Raw genomic sequence first — 15866 nt, 5'->3', positions numbered from 1 at the left:
GTAGGGCCTGAGGAGGGAGTCTACATAGCCAGACAATCCTGCTGTCAGGGTGCCAATGCCTGAGATGATGGGGCATCTAGGATTTCCAGGTTTATGGATCTTGGGTAGCAGAATACCCCTGATCGGGGTTCCAGGGGGTGTGTCTGTGCGGATTTGTTCTTGTGCTTTTTCAGGGAGTTTCTTGAGCAAATGCTGTAGTTTCTTTTGGTAAAACTCAGTGGGATCAGAGGGTAATGGCTTGTAGAAAGTGGTGTTGGAGAGCTGCCGAGCAGCCACTTGTTCGTATTCCGACCTATTCATGATGACGACAGCACCTCCTTTGTCAGCCTTTTTGATTATGATGTCAGAGTTGTTTCTGAGGTTGTGGAGGGCATTGTGTTCTGCACGGCTGAGGTTTTGGGGCAAGTGATGCTGCTTTTCCACAATTTCAGCCCGTGCACGTCGGCGGAAGCACTATGTAGACATCCAGTCTGTTTTGACCTTCAGGAGGAGTCCACCCAGAATCCTTCTTTTTGTAGTCTTGGTAGGAAGGTCTCTGTGGGTTAGTATGTTGTTCAGAGGTGTGTTGGAAATATTCCTTGAGTCGGAGACGTCGAAAATAGGATTCTAGGTCACCACAGAATTGTATCACGTTCGTGGGGGTGGAAGGGCAGAAGGAGAGATCCCGAGATAGGACAGATTCTTCTGCTGGGCTAAGAGTATAGTTGGATAGATTAACAATATTGCTGGGTGGGTTAAGGGAACCACTGTTGTACGTAGACAGTCTCTACGTAAAAGAATAAATGGACACAAATCAGACGTCAAGAATTATAACATTCAAAAACCAATCGGAGAACACTTCAATCTCTATCACTCGATTACAGACCTAAAAGTTGCAATTCTTCAACAAACAAAACTTCAAAACCAGACTCCAACGAGAGACTGCTGAATTGGAATTAATTTGCAAACTGGATACAATTAACTTAGGCTTGAATAGAGACTGGGAGTGGATGGGTCATTACACAAAGTAAAACGATTTCCCCATGTTTATTCCCCCCCCCCCCCCGATGTTCTTGTCAACTGCTGGAAATGGTCCACCATCACTACAAAAGGTTTCCCCCGCTCTCCTGCTGGTAATATCTCACCTTAAGTGATCACTCTTGTTACAGTGTGTATGGTAACACCCATTGTTTCATGTTCTCTGTGTATATAGATCTCCCCACTGTATTTTCCACTGAATGCATCCGATGAAGTGAGCTGTAGCTCATGAAAGCTTATGCTCAAATAAATTGGTTAGTCTCTAAGGTGCCACAAGTCCTCCTTTCCCTCTGGATTGCAACGCACTATGACAGGTTTCAGAGTAACAGCCGTATTAGTCTGTATTCGCAAAAAGAAAAGGAATACTTGCAAGGTAACCTATTTCCCCTTGTTTTTTCCTACCCCCCCCCCCCAAAGACGTTCTTGTTAAACCCTGGATTTGTGCTGGAAATGGCCCACCTTGATTATCACACACATTGTAAGGAGAGTGGTCACTTTAGATAAGCTATTGCCAGCAGGAGAGTGGGGTGGGGAGAGGTATTTTTTCATGCTTTGTGTGTATAAAAGATCTTCTACGCTTTCCACAGTATGCATCCGATGAAGTGAGCTGTGGCTCACGAAAGCTTATGCTCAAATAAATTGGTTAGTCTCTAAGGTGCCACAAGTACTCCTTTTCTTAACGCAATATGAAATTTCCCCTTCGCTGACGTCCTCTGTTCATTTTGCATGCAGCACTGCCACGCTGTGGCCAAAATGAGCCCTGTAGTGAATTACGGACTAACAGCTGCTGCTCTGAAACCTGTCATTTTGGAAGTGTATCGGCAAAAAGAAAAGGAGTACTTGTGGCACCTTAGAGACTAACCAATTTATTTGAGCATAAGCTTTCGTGGGCTACAGCTCACTTCATCGGATGCAGTCTGAGACACAGAAATGGTCAAGCACTTCCTGTGAAGAATCAGGTAACATTTGCCCGAAGACGACATCAACACTTGGAAGCGCTGTAGCATTTTGTGTGCACACTTACTACAGCAATGCGAGTGATTCTTCTGTTGCTGCAGTTAATCCACCTCCCCAAGAGGAGGTTGCTAGGTCCACAAAGAAAAATTCTTCCGCTGATCTAGTGCTGCCTACAGCAGGGGTCAGATCAGCATAGGGCTCTCTGGGTTCGTCTACACTACCTCTTGGGGTGTTGATTTTTCGTACCCTTGAAAGTCTGCAACAGAGCTGCTTTTCAAAGCCTGATGTAAAGTGACCTGTTCGCATAGGCAGAGGTGAAAATAGCTCGGAGAGATCTACTAATCAAGACAAATTGGGTCTGGGTCAGAATTCATATTTAAATGCCAATAGGAACAGCACCTGGAAGGTGTTTGCTCCCCTAACTGTGGGGTGGCTCAGTTATTTGGAAGTAACTTAGCTGAAGTCCCAGGGGGCCGAGGTAAAACCAGGGTCCGGATCACTTGCCCATTAACATGGCTTCTCTTACAAGGCATGTTATGGTACGTCAAACATTTTCAACAGTCCTTGAACGTAAACGTGCTGTGCCTGCCAGTTGCCAGCCAAATTGAACCCACATTGTCCAAAAGGAATTTGTCCAGGAATTCTGCCTTCCTAAATTCTCTCCCCAACACACACACACCCCTTCCTGCCCAGTCTTTTCTTATATTGCTGCACCCTATTTAATAGTTGCCATAGCCCATCTCAGAAATGACTGCTCTTCAGAGATGGTGACTTCACAGGAAGTCTGTTAAGCTTGCAACACCCTGTGACCCTTCAGGATGAAAGGCACCAAGACAACCATTGTTGGGAAATTGTGTCTGGGTGCCATCAAGTTGTTCCGTATTTATTAGCCTGGAGAGAAAAACAAACTGACTTTAACCCTGCCCTAAGGGACGAATGACTTGTGATCAGGACCATTTGCATCGAAAGACTATTACACGCTACATTTGGTAAGGGATCGATTCAGCTCTGTTACTTCTCAAACCTCATGAGTAAAGAGAAGCATTAAGAGGAGGAAGTGATACTATTTTCAATTTGCTGGCTACACAATGGAAAACAAAATAAGCCATCAGGTGATTTTGATTGGGGAACAAAAAAGTCCCCCATACGTTACAACCTATTTAAACTCCAAAGAGCAGGCAAGTAAATGAAAAGACAGGGCAGTTTCTACTCCTGATAGAGCGATAATTTCTCACTGCTCAGGGGCTGATGGGCAGGGAAATTAAGAAGCTACATCACAGGCATGGAACATGAAGACAAAAGTGAGAGTCTGCAGAACCTGGAGAAGTTTCATGTTTCAGAAGAATATGGCTTTGTTCTCCCAAACCCACTGGTAAGAGTTCTAGGATTACAGTGGCAAGTTAAAATTTTACGCAGCACATTTGCCTGGTCTGCTAAACCAATAGAGCAAATATATTTTGCTCTATATGGCTATATAATAAATAATAATAGCAAATATTTTTATATTAAGTAACTGCTGCTTAGCAATTATTGCAATTTTATATGCTAATTAAGTGCTCATTAGAGTATGTGTAATACACTATTGTTTAAGGAATGGTGTGTGTAAAACATATTTAATGCTATAAGTAATATGTATATTTTAGTAATTCATTTCTAACTAAATTAAACAGATATTTAAGGCTTCAGAGTGACACAGAGAGAGAGACTTACCTGAGAGCTTGTATGCAAAGTCACAGTGTGAAGCACTGGAAACAACTCCAATAAGGCTGTGAGCTCTTTTTGCTCAGAATATCTCCAGGTTGAATAATCAATGGGTTTTGTCGTCTGCTACTGTCCAATTTTTAAGTTCTCAGAAATTGTACACAGTTTGTAGCTATGGTCAGGCACGACTCTGTATCACTCCAAGAGTCCTAGACCATTGTGATATCAGAAGTAACAAATTACCACCCTTACTCTTCAGCTACTTTCACGCAGCAATTTCATTATTTGTACGAGGGAGACCGCACAGATGGTGGATTTCTTGGTTCGGCCACCAAATCCATGTGACAAATATCCCAAATGCACAGACCCCCTCACTGCAGCGCACAGCCCTCATTCACCACCCATGTAACACCACAACCAGCACATACAGTCACGCAAACGTCACGCTAAAGCTGAGAGTGTTTGAGAGTCAGCCTGAAGTGTTGGAAACAGCCTCAAGCCTGGCTGAGTGCTCTTCTTCTTTAGAATGGCGCCAGGTTCCATCATTACTGGGATTCATGGTCTGTTTCAAACATTAGCCAAAACAATGGTTGAGAACTTACAAAAAATACAAAATCCACATCCAAACAAACACACCTGACTTTCACATTATACCTTAAACTAGGATCTGAAAGCCTGTCCTGTCACAGGGGTATCATTTGCTATCAGCTACACCCTTGCAGTTGGTTTAAGAGACTCAGTGGATGAACTGAATATTCTGTGAAACCCTTTATACATTTAGGGTAGCGGGCACCTACATCCTTTATTTTCAAAAGGCACCTTTGACTTGAATGGGGCCTAAGCATTTCATGTTTCTTGGTCCCTTCTGGCCTTACACTCTAAACTATTAGATCATCCCACCTGACCGTCTGTATCTCACAAGCCATTATTTTTTAGCCAGATAACCCTATGTTACCCCAAACACTTTAGTCAGACCAGAGAATTTCAGTCCGCAGGAGACTAAATGGTGGACCCCAGGGAAAGAATGGGAGAGACCAAGGTACCACCACTGTCTTAGGGCCTGCAATGGCAGGGAATGGATTAGATATACCCAGATAATTGGAGGAAGCGACCCGCACACCCACACATGGCGGAGGGTTTTTTGCTTTCCAAGGTCCCTGAAAGTCTGACCTGGGAAAAAATTCCTTCCAGACCCCCACACTGGGGCGGGGATCGGTTAGACCCTGAGGTCTGAGCAAGACCCATCAGCCCCTATCTGGAAAGAATTCTTTGTACCACTTCAGACCACCCATCCCCCTTCTCCAGCTAATCTCTGATGCTTCACAGAAAAGGAGAAAAAAAAGGGGGAAGAAAAAAAAAGCAGCATACATCTGGCCAATTGGGGTGGGTGCGTGTTCCCTCCTGACCCCTGCAGGGAACCAGCTGAATCCTGAAACATGAGATTTGATTACCACCGTCTTAATGCAGAGCTGTAAGCATTATGAACCCATTGCTGGCAATGCAGGCAATCCCATTCTCCCCATGAGGAAAGGAGATGTATGAATCCCACTGTTCATTCAGATTCCAAGGCCAGAATGGACCAGCCTGACCCCCTGCTCACAGATGCTTTATTCCAGCTGCTGGGAGAAATTCCATGGCCTATCTTTTAACAAGATAGATACTTCAAGGTTGAATTTAAGATGTAATTTCCTGGTTGTGAGGGTGATGAAGTTATTTAATCTGCTTCCAGCAATGGTGATTCCACCCCCTCCCCTGCTAAGATCTTTCATTATTTAAAGTAAAATTAACTTCCTGCCACTGATTCTTGTTATGCCTGTGTTGGAGAGGTTGAAAAGCCCCTGCTATGACACTGGTGATCGCTGTGTATAGATACAGTACTTTATCAAAGAGAAGGTAAACTAAATCAATTGAGAGGGGACTTGAGCTCCTTAAGCCTCATTGGGACTGGAAAACCAGCTTTGCAAAGTAAAGCAGACTGATGGGACACTCTACGAATACGTTCACATGGTCATAACAGGCCAGATTCCGATTTCACTCAAGAGGAAGTCAGGAGGCGGCCCCACATCTTGTGCAACATGAGATCTGGCCTCAGAATCTAACAGCGGACAAGGGGAGGTTGTCACATTTATTTATTGCCATGACAGTCCAGATTTAAAAATTGTGTACATTACATACAGTTCAAATGCCTTGTTTTTAATACTTATCGAGGGAACTTACATGGACTGAAATTTTTGACTTAAAACACCTGTCGTGAATACACGTTGTACCTCAGAGCATCCCTAGAGGCTTGCTGTGATTGTACAGTGAAGTTTCTACAAGATCAAGATGTCCAGCAAGCAGAGCAGAAACTTGGAAAGCTCATGAGCGACATAATTATCAGTAATAGATTGAAGTATCACTTCATCATGGGCTATATGAGAAACATAATTCAACTTGTTTTATTTTCCAACACAATGCCATCTCTGTTCTCTCTGCACTTCCTTTTTATTTGTGCCTGTATCATTTTCAAACCGCCGAAAAAAGGGTTTTCAACATGCTAGTGAGAGGGGAAAAAGCCACCAAACTATTTCTCCTAAATATATATTTGAGCACAAATAGTGCAAAAATTCTGTAGAAATAGTGCCTTGCTGTAGTATGACATCAGGCCAAATTTGGGGCTCCACCAACATACAGTGAGAGATCAATAAATAGGAAGACGTGCATCTAAGCCTCAGATCTACGTGCAGAGCATGCTAAAAAGCACCATCAGGCCATGGTGGTTTTAAAATGGGAGTTTCCCCATCAATAAGTGAATAAAACCAAAACGTTTGTCTCGCATGATGCTTACGTAGCGTCTGACTGATCCCAAATTAGATGCATCTGTCAAGCATGATTGCTTCATCTGTCTGTTCTCATTACACCGGCCAAACCGAATTGCCCATGCCCAGGGAGCATGGTTGGACAAGCGAATATGTTGTCTGCCACTTGGTTAAATGGAATTTTGATTTGTAAAAAAATAATAAAAAATTCTTCACAGCTGTCTGTGTTTTACTCTGACAGTTAATCATCATTAGCTGAAAGGGGGAAGAGGCTGCAGAAGCCAAATATTCCAACTGTATTTCAAGGCGCACTATTATTCCCTGCTCCCCCCAACATGCCCCTTTGAATGCCCACTGCATGTTCGCTGGCCTCCAAGCTGATATGCTGGAGCTGAGGACTAGTGGCAAGGCATGAAGAGTGTGCCTACGCTGCAATTAAAAACCCCCACGGCTGGCCCATGCCAGCTAACTCAGGCTTGGCCTAAGAGGCTGTTTAATTGCAGTGTAGACTTTTAGGCTCAGGCTGGAGCCCTGGCTCTAGGATCCTGCAAGGTGGGAGGATACCAGAACTTGGGCTAAGCCCGAACATCTCTGCTGAAATTCAACAGCCCCTTAGACACATATGGCTGGCCCTTGCCAGCTGTCTTGGGCTCAGGCTAATTGCAATGTAGACATACCCTCAGTCTTTAAAATAGCTGAACTTTGCTGTAGCAAAGACAGAAGCAGGAAGAACTAGCTGCCCATCCAATATTCAGGCCCTAGGCCTCATGAGAGTCTTTCCAGTTATTCTTCCCTTGGCAAGAGAATGAACAGCAATCCCACATTTTGTGACCGGGTCTGTTCGGACCACAGCTCCCACAGAGATGCTGGGCAGGGAGAATTGGGAACGGGGTGGGACCAAGAGGGAAGCGATCGCTATTTCCAGCTCTCCCCTAAACTCAGGTTCTCTTGGCAAGGACATCTCCGGAGGAACGTTCTGCTCTCCAAAGGGCCGGAATTGCCAGAGGGCTCCTGGCCACAGCCAATTGCTCAGCCCCCACAACTGGGGCCAGATTTTCAGCAGCACTCGGTGCCCAATGGGTATCCAGGATGCCGAGCTCTTTTGAAAACCTGGCCTTCAATGGCCTGCAGCTGAACTCGCACGTCTCCCGCTGGAGTGCCGGGGGAGAGCCAGTGGGAGTTCTGTGCTGATCTGGGAAGGCCTGTGAGCGGGCATGTGGGATTCTACTTGGTTCAGACCCAGAAGGAAGCTGGGTTGCAGCAGGGAAAATATTCTGTCGTTAAAAGGAACGCCCTAATTTTGATTTCTTTCATACAGACAGAACTGCCAGATTATTACGCTCCCTGGATGGATGTCGCAGCCAACCTGCCCCACCTGATAGAGGGACATCAGCTCCGCAGGGAAGTAGCAAAGGTTCGATATATAACCTGCTGCGTGCAGCGCCGGTTAGCTAACTCGCACAGCCCCGGGGCTGTGCTAATGCGTTAATGCCTTTTCCCCTCGCAGATGCCACTGCTCAGCACACAGTACCTGCGAGGACACCGGCAGCTGCGCCTGGCTCGCCTAGCTCTCGGCTTCATCACAATGGGATACGTGTGGCAAGAAGGCAGCAGACAGACAGTGAAGGTCAGCGCCTTTATTACCCTCTGCTATTCTACATCCTGATTGTGCAGCATCAACGATGCTAAAACTCAGTCCCTGGCTTGGCTCCCATTTCACTAGGGCGGGTCAGAGGAGGAGCAGCAGCAAGTGCTGGGGAATGTTACTAGCCCACCTACCTGTAAAGCATGCGATGCTCAATAACATGCAGCTCTCTTCCCCTGTGCTGCATGAAGAGCAAGCATCAGAAAGCCCAGCTAACCACCCACCCTCTGTCCCTGAAGACACACACAAACTGCGGAAAAAAGCATGATCGCTGAGCCTGGGGACCACCCTCTTGAACTGGTTTGTCAATATAAAGACAGTTGGTGAAAAGCAGGGACTGACAGTGCCCTGGGTTCACAGTATCCCACTTGGCACTGATCTGCAAAATTGCCTTTGTTAGGAGCAGAGTTTCCATCCCAACATGGTGAATTTCCCCAGGTTCTCCTCTGTTTCGCTGCCCAGCACAGTAACCTTCTGCTGTTATTGTAACACTCTTGTTTAACCTAGATCCTTCCTAGAGTGCTTGCAGTGCCTTACTGCACGATCTCAGAGCTTCTCGACCTGCCGCCCATCCTCGTCTATGCAGACTGTGTTTTGGCAAACTGGAAGAAGAGAGACCCCTGTGGGTATGTAGAGCTCCGGGATGACCTCTGTCAGACGCCACAGCGCTTTATAGATAGTAGCGCCCCCACCCCCGCCCTGCACCGGTTGGATGTGTAGGCCCGCAGGTCTCACTTGTCGGTCACGCCCAGATCAGGTCACCTGAATGCATATAAACGCATTACAGTGACCCCAGTCGGCGCAATCAGACAGGTGCTGTCCAGACGCTTTCACCTGCTGGTGCTACGTTAACTGATCCAGGCATCCTCCTGTCTGGTACAAGCCTCCTCATAGGACATTTCAGTTACCGACTGCTTAGACACTTCGAGCTCTGGCAGTGGCGGGGTGAGACACTGTGTGACCCCAAGTAGGGGCTGCTCTCTTCAGACTGCTGAATCCAGATATAAGGTAATTTCCCACCCTGAGCCCCCATCTGTGACTGGGTGCTCGACACCCCACGGTCTATGCAGCCCCAGTTAGGGTTCTCTGGTTGGCTGGGTTGTGACCCCTTCCTGTCTAACCCTGACAACCCATGTCATGGCCACTCAACAGCGCTGAGTTGTTCTCACTTACGCAGTTTTAAAATCTTTCCTCCTTCTCACGGCTTTCTTTTTTCTTCCTCAATTGCTGCTCCGTCCCGGCTGTGCCTGAAGACCCCTGAATGTTGAGTAAGTAGATCTGTTTGTCTTGGCGAATGACAGGACTGTAGAGCACTGTACCAGAGTGACCCAAGGAGACATATGCACTATTTTGAGCGTGCTGGGTAACTGCAGCAGGTGGGAGTGGCTAGCCACCCCAAGTACATGGCTAGCTGTTGGACGGGTCCGTACTCGGTGCAGCACCCCCACGCCACCATGGCTACATTCTGTTCTTAGCATGCTAACGCCGATCAAGCTCGTGTGGGTAGGTCTCCACGAGCTGGAGTCACACCTCCAGCTGGAAGTGCAGACACACCCAGGAAGGTATGGTGAGAGCAAGGAAAGGAAAGAAGGCTTGGTCTTATGGCTACAGCAGCATCCCCAACTCAACCTGTGCAGACTAACAAAGTGCACCACCAACCCCAAACAGGTTGGGGGATCCTCACCTCTGTGTTTCAGCTTTTCCATCATAAAACTGGGATAAAACTACTTTTGGTGGGGAGAGAGGGAGGCAGGGATTGATTAGTTTATGCTCATGGAGTGACTTGTATGAAAGAGTACCAGCGTCGTATAAATAGATATGGGAAAGAAACCAACCATTCAATTCTGCAGGGTAGTTTAGCGAGCACGTGCAAATGTGCACGCATCACCTTACACAACTGATTTCAGAGCCATTTCTATATGTCAGCCTCAATGCGTGTTATGGAACCTAGTTCAGATTTGCAAGTGTTTGTTTTGCTTTTCTACATGCATCTTTCATCTGAAGAGCTGGCAATCTAGCTGCACACAAAAGTCACTGCATGTTTTCCTTTGGATTCCACACGAGCTTCTGGTTAATGATATTTTTAGATTGCACAGTTCTCCTTGGATACAGTTTCTCAGCATCAGCTACAAATTGCTATTACAATGAGGTCATTTTACTGACCTAGCCCTGGGGAATGTATCTATCTTCCCTTAGGAATCTGGACATCCTGTTTTCATTCCCTGGAGGGGACAGCAACAAAGGTTTCTTCCTAGTCTCTCTTCTTGTTGAAGCAGCAGCTGCAACTGGAATCAAGGTACAGAGTCCTAATGAAACAGTCCAGTTGTGAGCGAGCAAGCCCCCGCCCTGCTAAGTGTTGCTTACAAACTCAATTTAGTTTACCTCACAGGAACATAGCATTCTGTCTAGTAGATTCTAGGGCGGTTTACAGTGATCAAACACGTCTGGGACGTGATGACCAAGTACAAGTGCAGGTTTTTCCACCATCCATCTAAACCCTTATGTTTTAGAAGTCACTTTGCACCCTTCACCCAGCAGAGGCTGAAATCCTTTTCTTCCTCATTTGCCCACAGACGGGAGTCCCCCCTCACAAACAAGAGCAAATGGGTCCCAAACCTCAGTTTGCTGTTAGCTGTGTTATTTTCCACCCTTCCCTGCTGTTGCTGACTATTGGAGTAGCCTCAGCATCTCTCTGCAGGGTTCTAGCTGCAGAGCTGTGGAGAAGGGGTTTGGACACCATTCCTTTAAGAGGATGGCATTATTTATGACCCCACTGTAAGTGAACCCCTGCCAAGGAGGCACCGGGCTAAGGAGGCACCAGCTTCATTCCCCGCCAATCACCGTGATGGCTCCTGCTGGAGAACCCTACAGTATCGCAGCTGGGAGTGACCTGGGACTCTCTGTAGTCTCTTTCCTCAGAAAGTCTGAGCCTGGTGTTCTGGATACCAAGAGTGTTTTTCCCCTGTTCCCTTTAAGGCAATCCCCATGATCATCAATGCCATATTGCACCATGACCGTTGCTCCTTAGAAACGGCACTGCAGGATGTGGCCTTGTCTATATGCAAGATGCGTGAAGCTTTCAAACTAATTCACGGTAAGTGCTTTGACTGGATAGCTGCGCTTGTGAATTCCAACCAAAAATCCCACAACAAAATTTATATTAATGCAACAATCAATCCCCATTTTATTACTTCCAGAAAGAGAGACCCCCCAACAGTTTGTAGTTAGGAGTAAAATATTCAGGCTCCCTGAGTCTGTTGCAGAGTCTCCTTTGTGGTCAGATAGGCAATTAGAACAAGTGTGGAATGGTTCCCAGGGATATATGGAGTTTGGTGCTGAGTGAGGAAACTGCTGCATCCTTCCCACATGTCCAAGACTGGGCATCTGCACAAATTATTTCAGCCAAAGAACTAATTTCCTGTCCCTAAAGACATCCCACAGACAGTGCTCTGCTGAAATGAGATGCACTTTATTCTAAGCTTGTCTCACCAAATACACGTTTTAGCACGTATGCCAGTCAGTATGCCCGTGAGAGGGATCGCAGGGACAAGTAATAGACAGCAACATTGTTACACACGGAAATGAGCAGGAGATGGAAGTTCAGAACTGGATCCACATCACTAAATTCTGTACACGAGTTACCATCCCCGGTGCTAAAGCCATAGCATGATGCCGTCTGGGCATTCTTATGCAAACCACTTTGGCTCACTAAATGAAGCGAACTGCAAGTACCACTAACTGACAGTAGCATTACTTCACTCAAGTTGCCCAAATTATTTGTGGGCAAGGGATGTCTGCAAACCACTCCCTGTGCATGGCTCGGGCAGAGCCCTGCCTGGCAGGAGGAGAGGGCTGCTGCATGGCACCGCGGAGCGACGCACCAATCTTCTGTGCCAGCAGCAGAGCCAGATCCCAGTGGGCCGCCATGGATTGTACTTTATTCTGTGGAGAGGCCAAGCAAGCAAGGGGCTCCTCTGAATGTGATCACTCAAGTTTGTGCAGTGCTGGGTTCAAGAGTAATGGATGTATTTCTAAAATGTCTCATCAGCCGAAACAGATTAAATACTTTAAACCAATCAGGAAGGGACACATGGAATCTCTCCAAACCAAACACTATCGGAAAAGCCAGGATTCTACGGGTTCGTGTCACACGTTGCTTATGACTCCACTGCGCTCGTTAACCTGAATGAACGTTCCGTCTCTCCACAGAGTGTGTAAATCCAGGAGCTTTTTTCAGATCCCTTCGCATCTACCTCTCAGGGTATGTACTTTCTCTGGGTCACTCTCTCTCTTATTAGGAACAGAGGCGTCACTAGACTGCATCAGACCAATACCCTGCCTCCCACAGCAGCCAGCACCAGATGGTGTAAGAAACAGCAATTACTGCATAACCTGCCTACTACGGAAAAAATTATTCCCAGACCGCTCAGTTAGGGGTTGATCCTGCCCCAAAGCAGGGGGTTTGTAATTTCCAATTAGGGATAAGGAGGGAGAATGTATCCACTTGATATAGATAAAATGGAAAAAACAGCCATCATTAAGCAATAACATTTGCTCCATCATTTTATAAATGCACACTGAGTTCTCACCTCCCAGCAGGAGCAGGTATTTACCCTTCTGCTTCCCCCTTCTGGAGGCTGACGACACCAGCTCCGTTCCCTTCCTCCTTTGCTTGTCTAAGTCTCGCCCTCTCTGGCGAGCGGTGGCCACTTTACAAAAAACTGGACTAGTGAGCCGAAACGTAGGGGGATCAGATGTGCCGATATTAGGACCCTATTCCCCCCCCACACACACACACACACACACCCTGATTTTTCACACTTGCTATCTGGTCACCCTACCGTGATGCTACATGAGAAACTTGGCCCATCACATGTTGTATAAAGAACTAAGATGTTCCCAGCCCAGTCCAACAGGCACTGCCTGGAAGCCTGCATTGCAGCGCCAAGTTCCCCTTCCTGCAGGGGGCACAGCGCTTCCATGATGGGATAACTAGAGGGTGGGGTAGGCCTGGGTGGTGCTCAGGTCACTCTGAGTTAACAGGTTTCAGAGTAGCAGCCGTGTTAGTCTGTATTCACAAAAAGAAAAGGAGGACTTGTGGCACCTTAGAGACTAACCAATTTATTTGAGCATGAGCTTTCGTCCGCTGTAGCTCACGAAAGCTTATGCTCCAATAAATTGGTTAGTCTCTAAGGTGCCACAAGTCCTCCTTTTCTTTCTGAGTTAACAGAGCACAGATCTTGTATTGGGCGGCTTTACTGCCGAACCACTGTTTCCAGGAACAGCTGTCTGATCGGAAGTTACCTGTGCTGCAAAGCACTAGTGTCTATCACCGTGGCGAGTCAAGCCACACAGAAACCCCAACAGACAGCACATTCAGGTCATGCTGCTGGTTCTTGCTTCATGTTTTTGGAACTAGCTGGAAGGACAGTTTCCTGATGCCGGAAGGGCTGGTGTACGAGGGGGTGTGGGACAGCCCCAAGCAGTTCTCTGGTGGCAGTGCGGCACAGAGCTCTACGTTACAGTGCTTTGACGTACTGCTAGGAATCCAGCACCGCGCAGCCCAGGGTAAGTGGCAATAGAGGCTGGAAGCTGCGGTTATTCTGGGACTAGTACACAAGCCTTTCACCAAGAGATTCTGTTTCTGGGGCACCAGCCACTAGACGATTATTCAGCAGGTTAGTCCAGAAGACTCATGCCAGACCCGCATGGGCAGGAGACCGGGGTCTCCCCAGAAAGGGATTTCCCCACGGAACAGAACAAAAACAAACCTCACACGGGCCAGAGCCAGAAAACACAGTGGGGCCACCAGCCTCAGCTTAGCAACGTTATTAGAAGCCCTGCGTGCGCACACCCCACTTGCCGGCTGCCTGGCCCACGTAACTCCGAAGGGCCGAACTCTGTCCGAGCCCACTGCTGCTCTAGTTTTCAGGGGGAATCAGTACTTCAGCAATAGTGCAGTCACTTCCTGGGGTAAGAGTTTAGAGCAGGGCACTGGAGTTGGGAGAGTCAGTCACCCATTTACATTAGTTTTTGTAAATGACTCAGAGGAGCGATGTGGGTCACATCGCGTGGAGGCAGAGCAGGGCTCAGCTGGGGAACCACCACCACCGTTTTGGCCCAGCACCTTTTCTTTAGTGGGGGACAGGGCCGAGCTCGCTTTTACGGCATTGCCCAAACTAATGCTCTTACCTTGCTGTTGCAGGGTTCTCGGCAGAGTACCTCGGTTGCATGAGGGATTACATGCCAGCAGCTCACAGGGCCTTCATTCAGACCCTAGCTTCTGGCCCGTCCCTCCAGCAGTTTGTCCTGGCAACAGGAGACGCAGGCCTGCGTGCAGCTTTCAACAAGTGCGTGTTGGCGCTGGTGGATCTACGGAGCTATCACATACAGATCGCCACCAAGTACATCACCATCCCGGCCGGGAGGTGCCGAGCAGAGCAGCAGCAGCTCGGGGGCTGTGTCCACGAGGGCACGTCAGTGCTCTCAGAAAGGGGAACCGGTGGGACAGGGTTCATGCGCTTTCTCAAAGCCATCAGAGACACCACCCGAAAGGCACAGCTCACTGAGCAGGAGGCAACGGTGTTAACACACTGACTAGGCCATGGTGACGGCACAATCGGATGGGCCCCTTTCCTGTTGCTGTCAGCCTCGTGTTAGCCATGACCCTGAGATGGGATGGGACTGCCGGGGCATGGGGAAGGATTGGGCCTTCTCCTCTAGTGTCAAGGGGAGCAGGAAGGCAGCACCCAGCCTGATCTGTGGACCACTGCAGATGGGTGCATGGAGGGAGCATCCACTGAAGCCACGAGGACTGGCTGGTGCCCCTGAATGGCAACTGCACCCTTTGCAACATGCGTGAGGACAATCCAGACATTACAACCAATATCGAAAGCCATGGATTTGCTGTATTTATATCGATGGTGTAAAGAGCCAGGCACACTCATCGCACCGGGGAGTGGCAGGAAAGTGCAGTGCTCTGTACCTCTGTCTTACATATGGCATCTTGGTCGTGGCACATTTCACTCCCCTTCCCACCTGGCAGTTATTAGAGCTCTGTTCTCAGCAACCCCAGCTTGGGGCAGACACGTTGCTTCCAGCTCTAACTTCCCCCGCACTCAGGTGATATTTGTGAATCCCCCAAAAGGAGGAAGTGCAAACAGGCTGAAAAGCCGCAAGGGGAAGAAAGTTATAACGCAAGTTGCTAAATACTTGGGTCTGTATCTGGCCTCCGGTTACTCTGGCTTGTAGGGGAGCAGGTTAGTTGCAGGGGTGCAAGATGCTCACAACCCCAGGACCTGCCGCTTGCCTACCAACCTGGTGGGGTGGGGGGAGACAGGGCACTCAGATAGGACCCTAGTCCAGCATGGATCCCAAGGAGCTGCCTAGGGGCTGAGCCCTGCCAGGAAATTAAAGCGTCCTGTCTGGGTGCAGACCCCTCCTCTGCCTGCTTGCCCTCCCCAGGGTACATATGCCGTCTCAGGATCAGCGTAAGGTGAACCCAGATCATTTGTGAACCACAGAGAAGCAGGGAGGGGATAGGAAAATCCATTTCCTAGCTGTGAAGCTACAGGAGGTTTAGAAACTACCGAAGAGGCGGCCAGAAGTGGCCTGGGGCAAGGAGAACTGCCTCTCAGATCCCCCATCATTCAGCCAGAGCTGAGAAACCAACCCTGTCTGGAACATGAGCCGGGAGTGAGCTTGAGGAGGAGATGGAGGCAGTCGAGGCAAAGCCATACGCCCGGGTA

General features: G+C 48.1%; 1 protein-coding gene across 1 annotated transcript in view; it reads left to right on the top strand.

Moving 5' to 3' along the window:
* Positions 1-14752, top strand: part of LOC144257739 (indoleamine 2,3-dioxygenase 1-like) — a 58106-nt gene extending 43354 nt beyond the window's left edge. The window contains exons 3-11 of the mRNA XM_077805857.1: positions 7792-7887; positions 7981-8100; positions 8626-8744; positions 9372-9386; positions 10315-10414; positions 11095-11212; positions 12328-12379; positions 13538-13686; positions 14324-14752. Coding sequence (XP_077661983.1) covers positions 7792-7887; positions 7981-8100; positions 8626-8744; positions 9372-9386; positions 10315-10414; positions 11095-11212; positions 12328-12379; positions 13538-13686; positions 14324-14715 — 1161 coding nt within the window. The 3' untranslated portion in view covers positions 14716-14752. The remainder of the gene's footprint in view (positions 1-7791; positions 7888-7980; positions 8101-8625; positions 8745-9371; positions 9387-10314; positions 10415-11094; positions 11213-12327; positions 12380-13537; positions 13687-14323) is intronic.
* The last annotated feature ends 1114 nt before the right edge of the window (positions 14753-15866 follow it).

This window comes from Eretmochelys imbricata, chromosome 26 (genome assembly GCF_965152235.1).
Source record: "Eretmochelys imbricata isolate rEreImb1 chromosome 26, rEreImb1.hap1, whole genome shotgun sequence".
NCBI lineage: Eukaryota > Metazoa > Chordata > Testudines > Cheloniidae > Eretmochelys > Eretmochelys imbricata.
The sequence above is the reverse complement of the archived record's forward strand: the minus strand, read 5'-3'. Positions and strand labels throughout refer to the sequence as shown.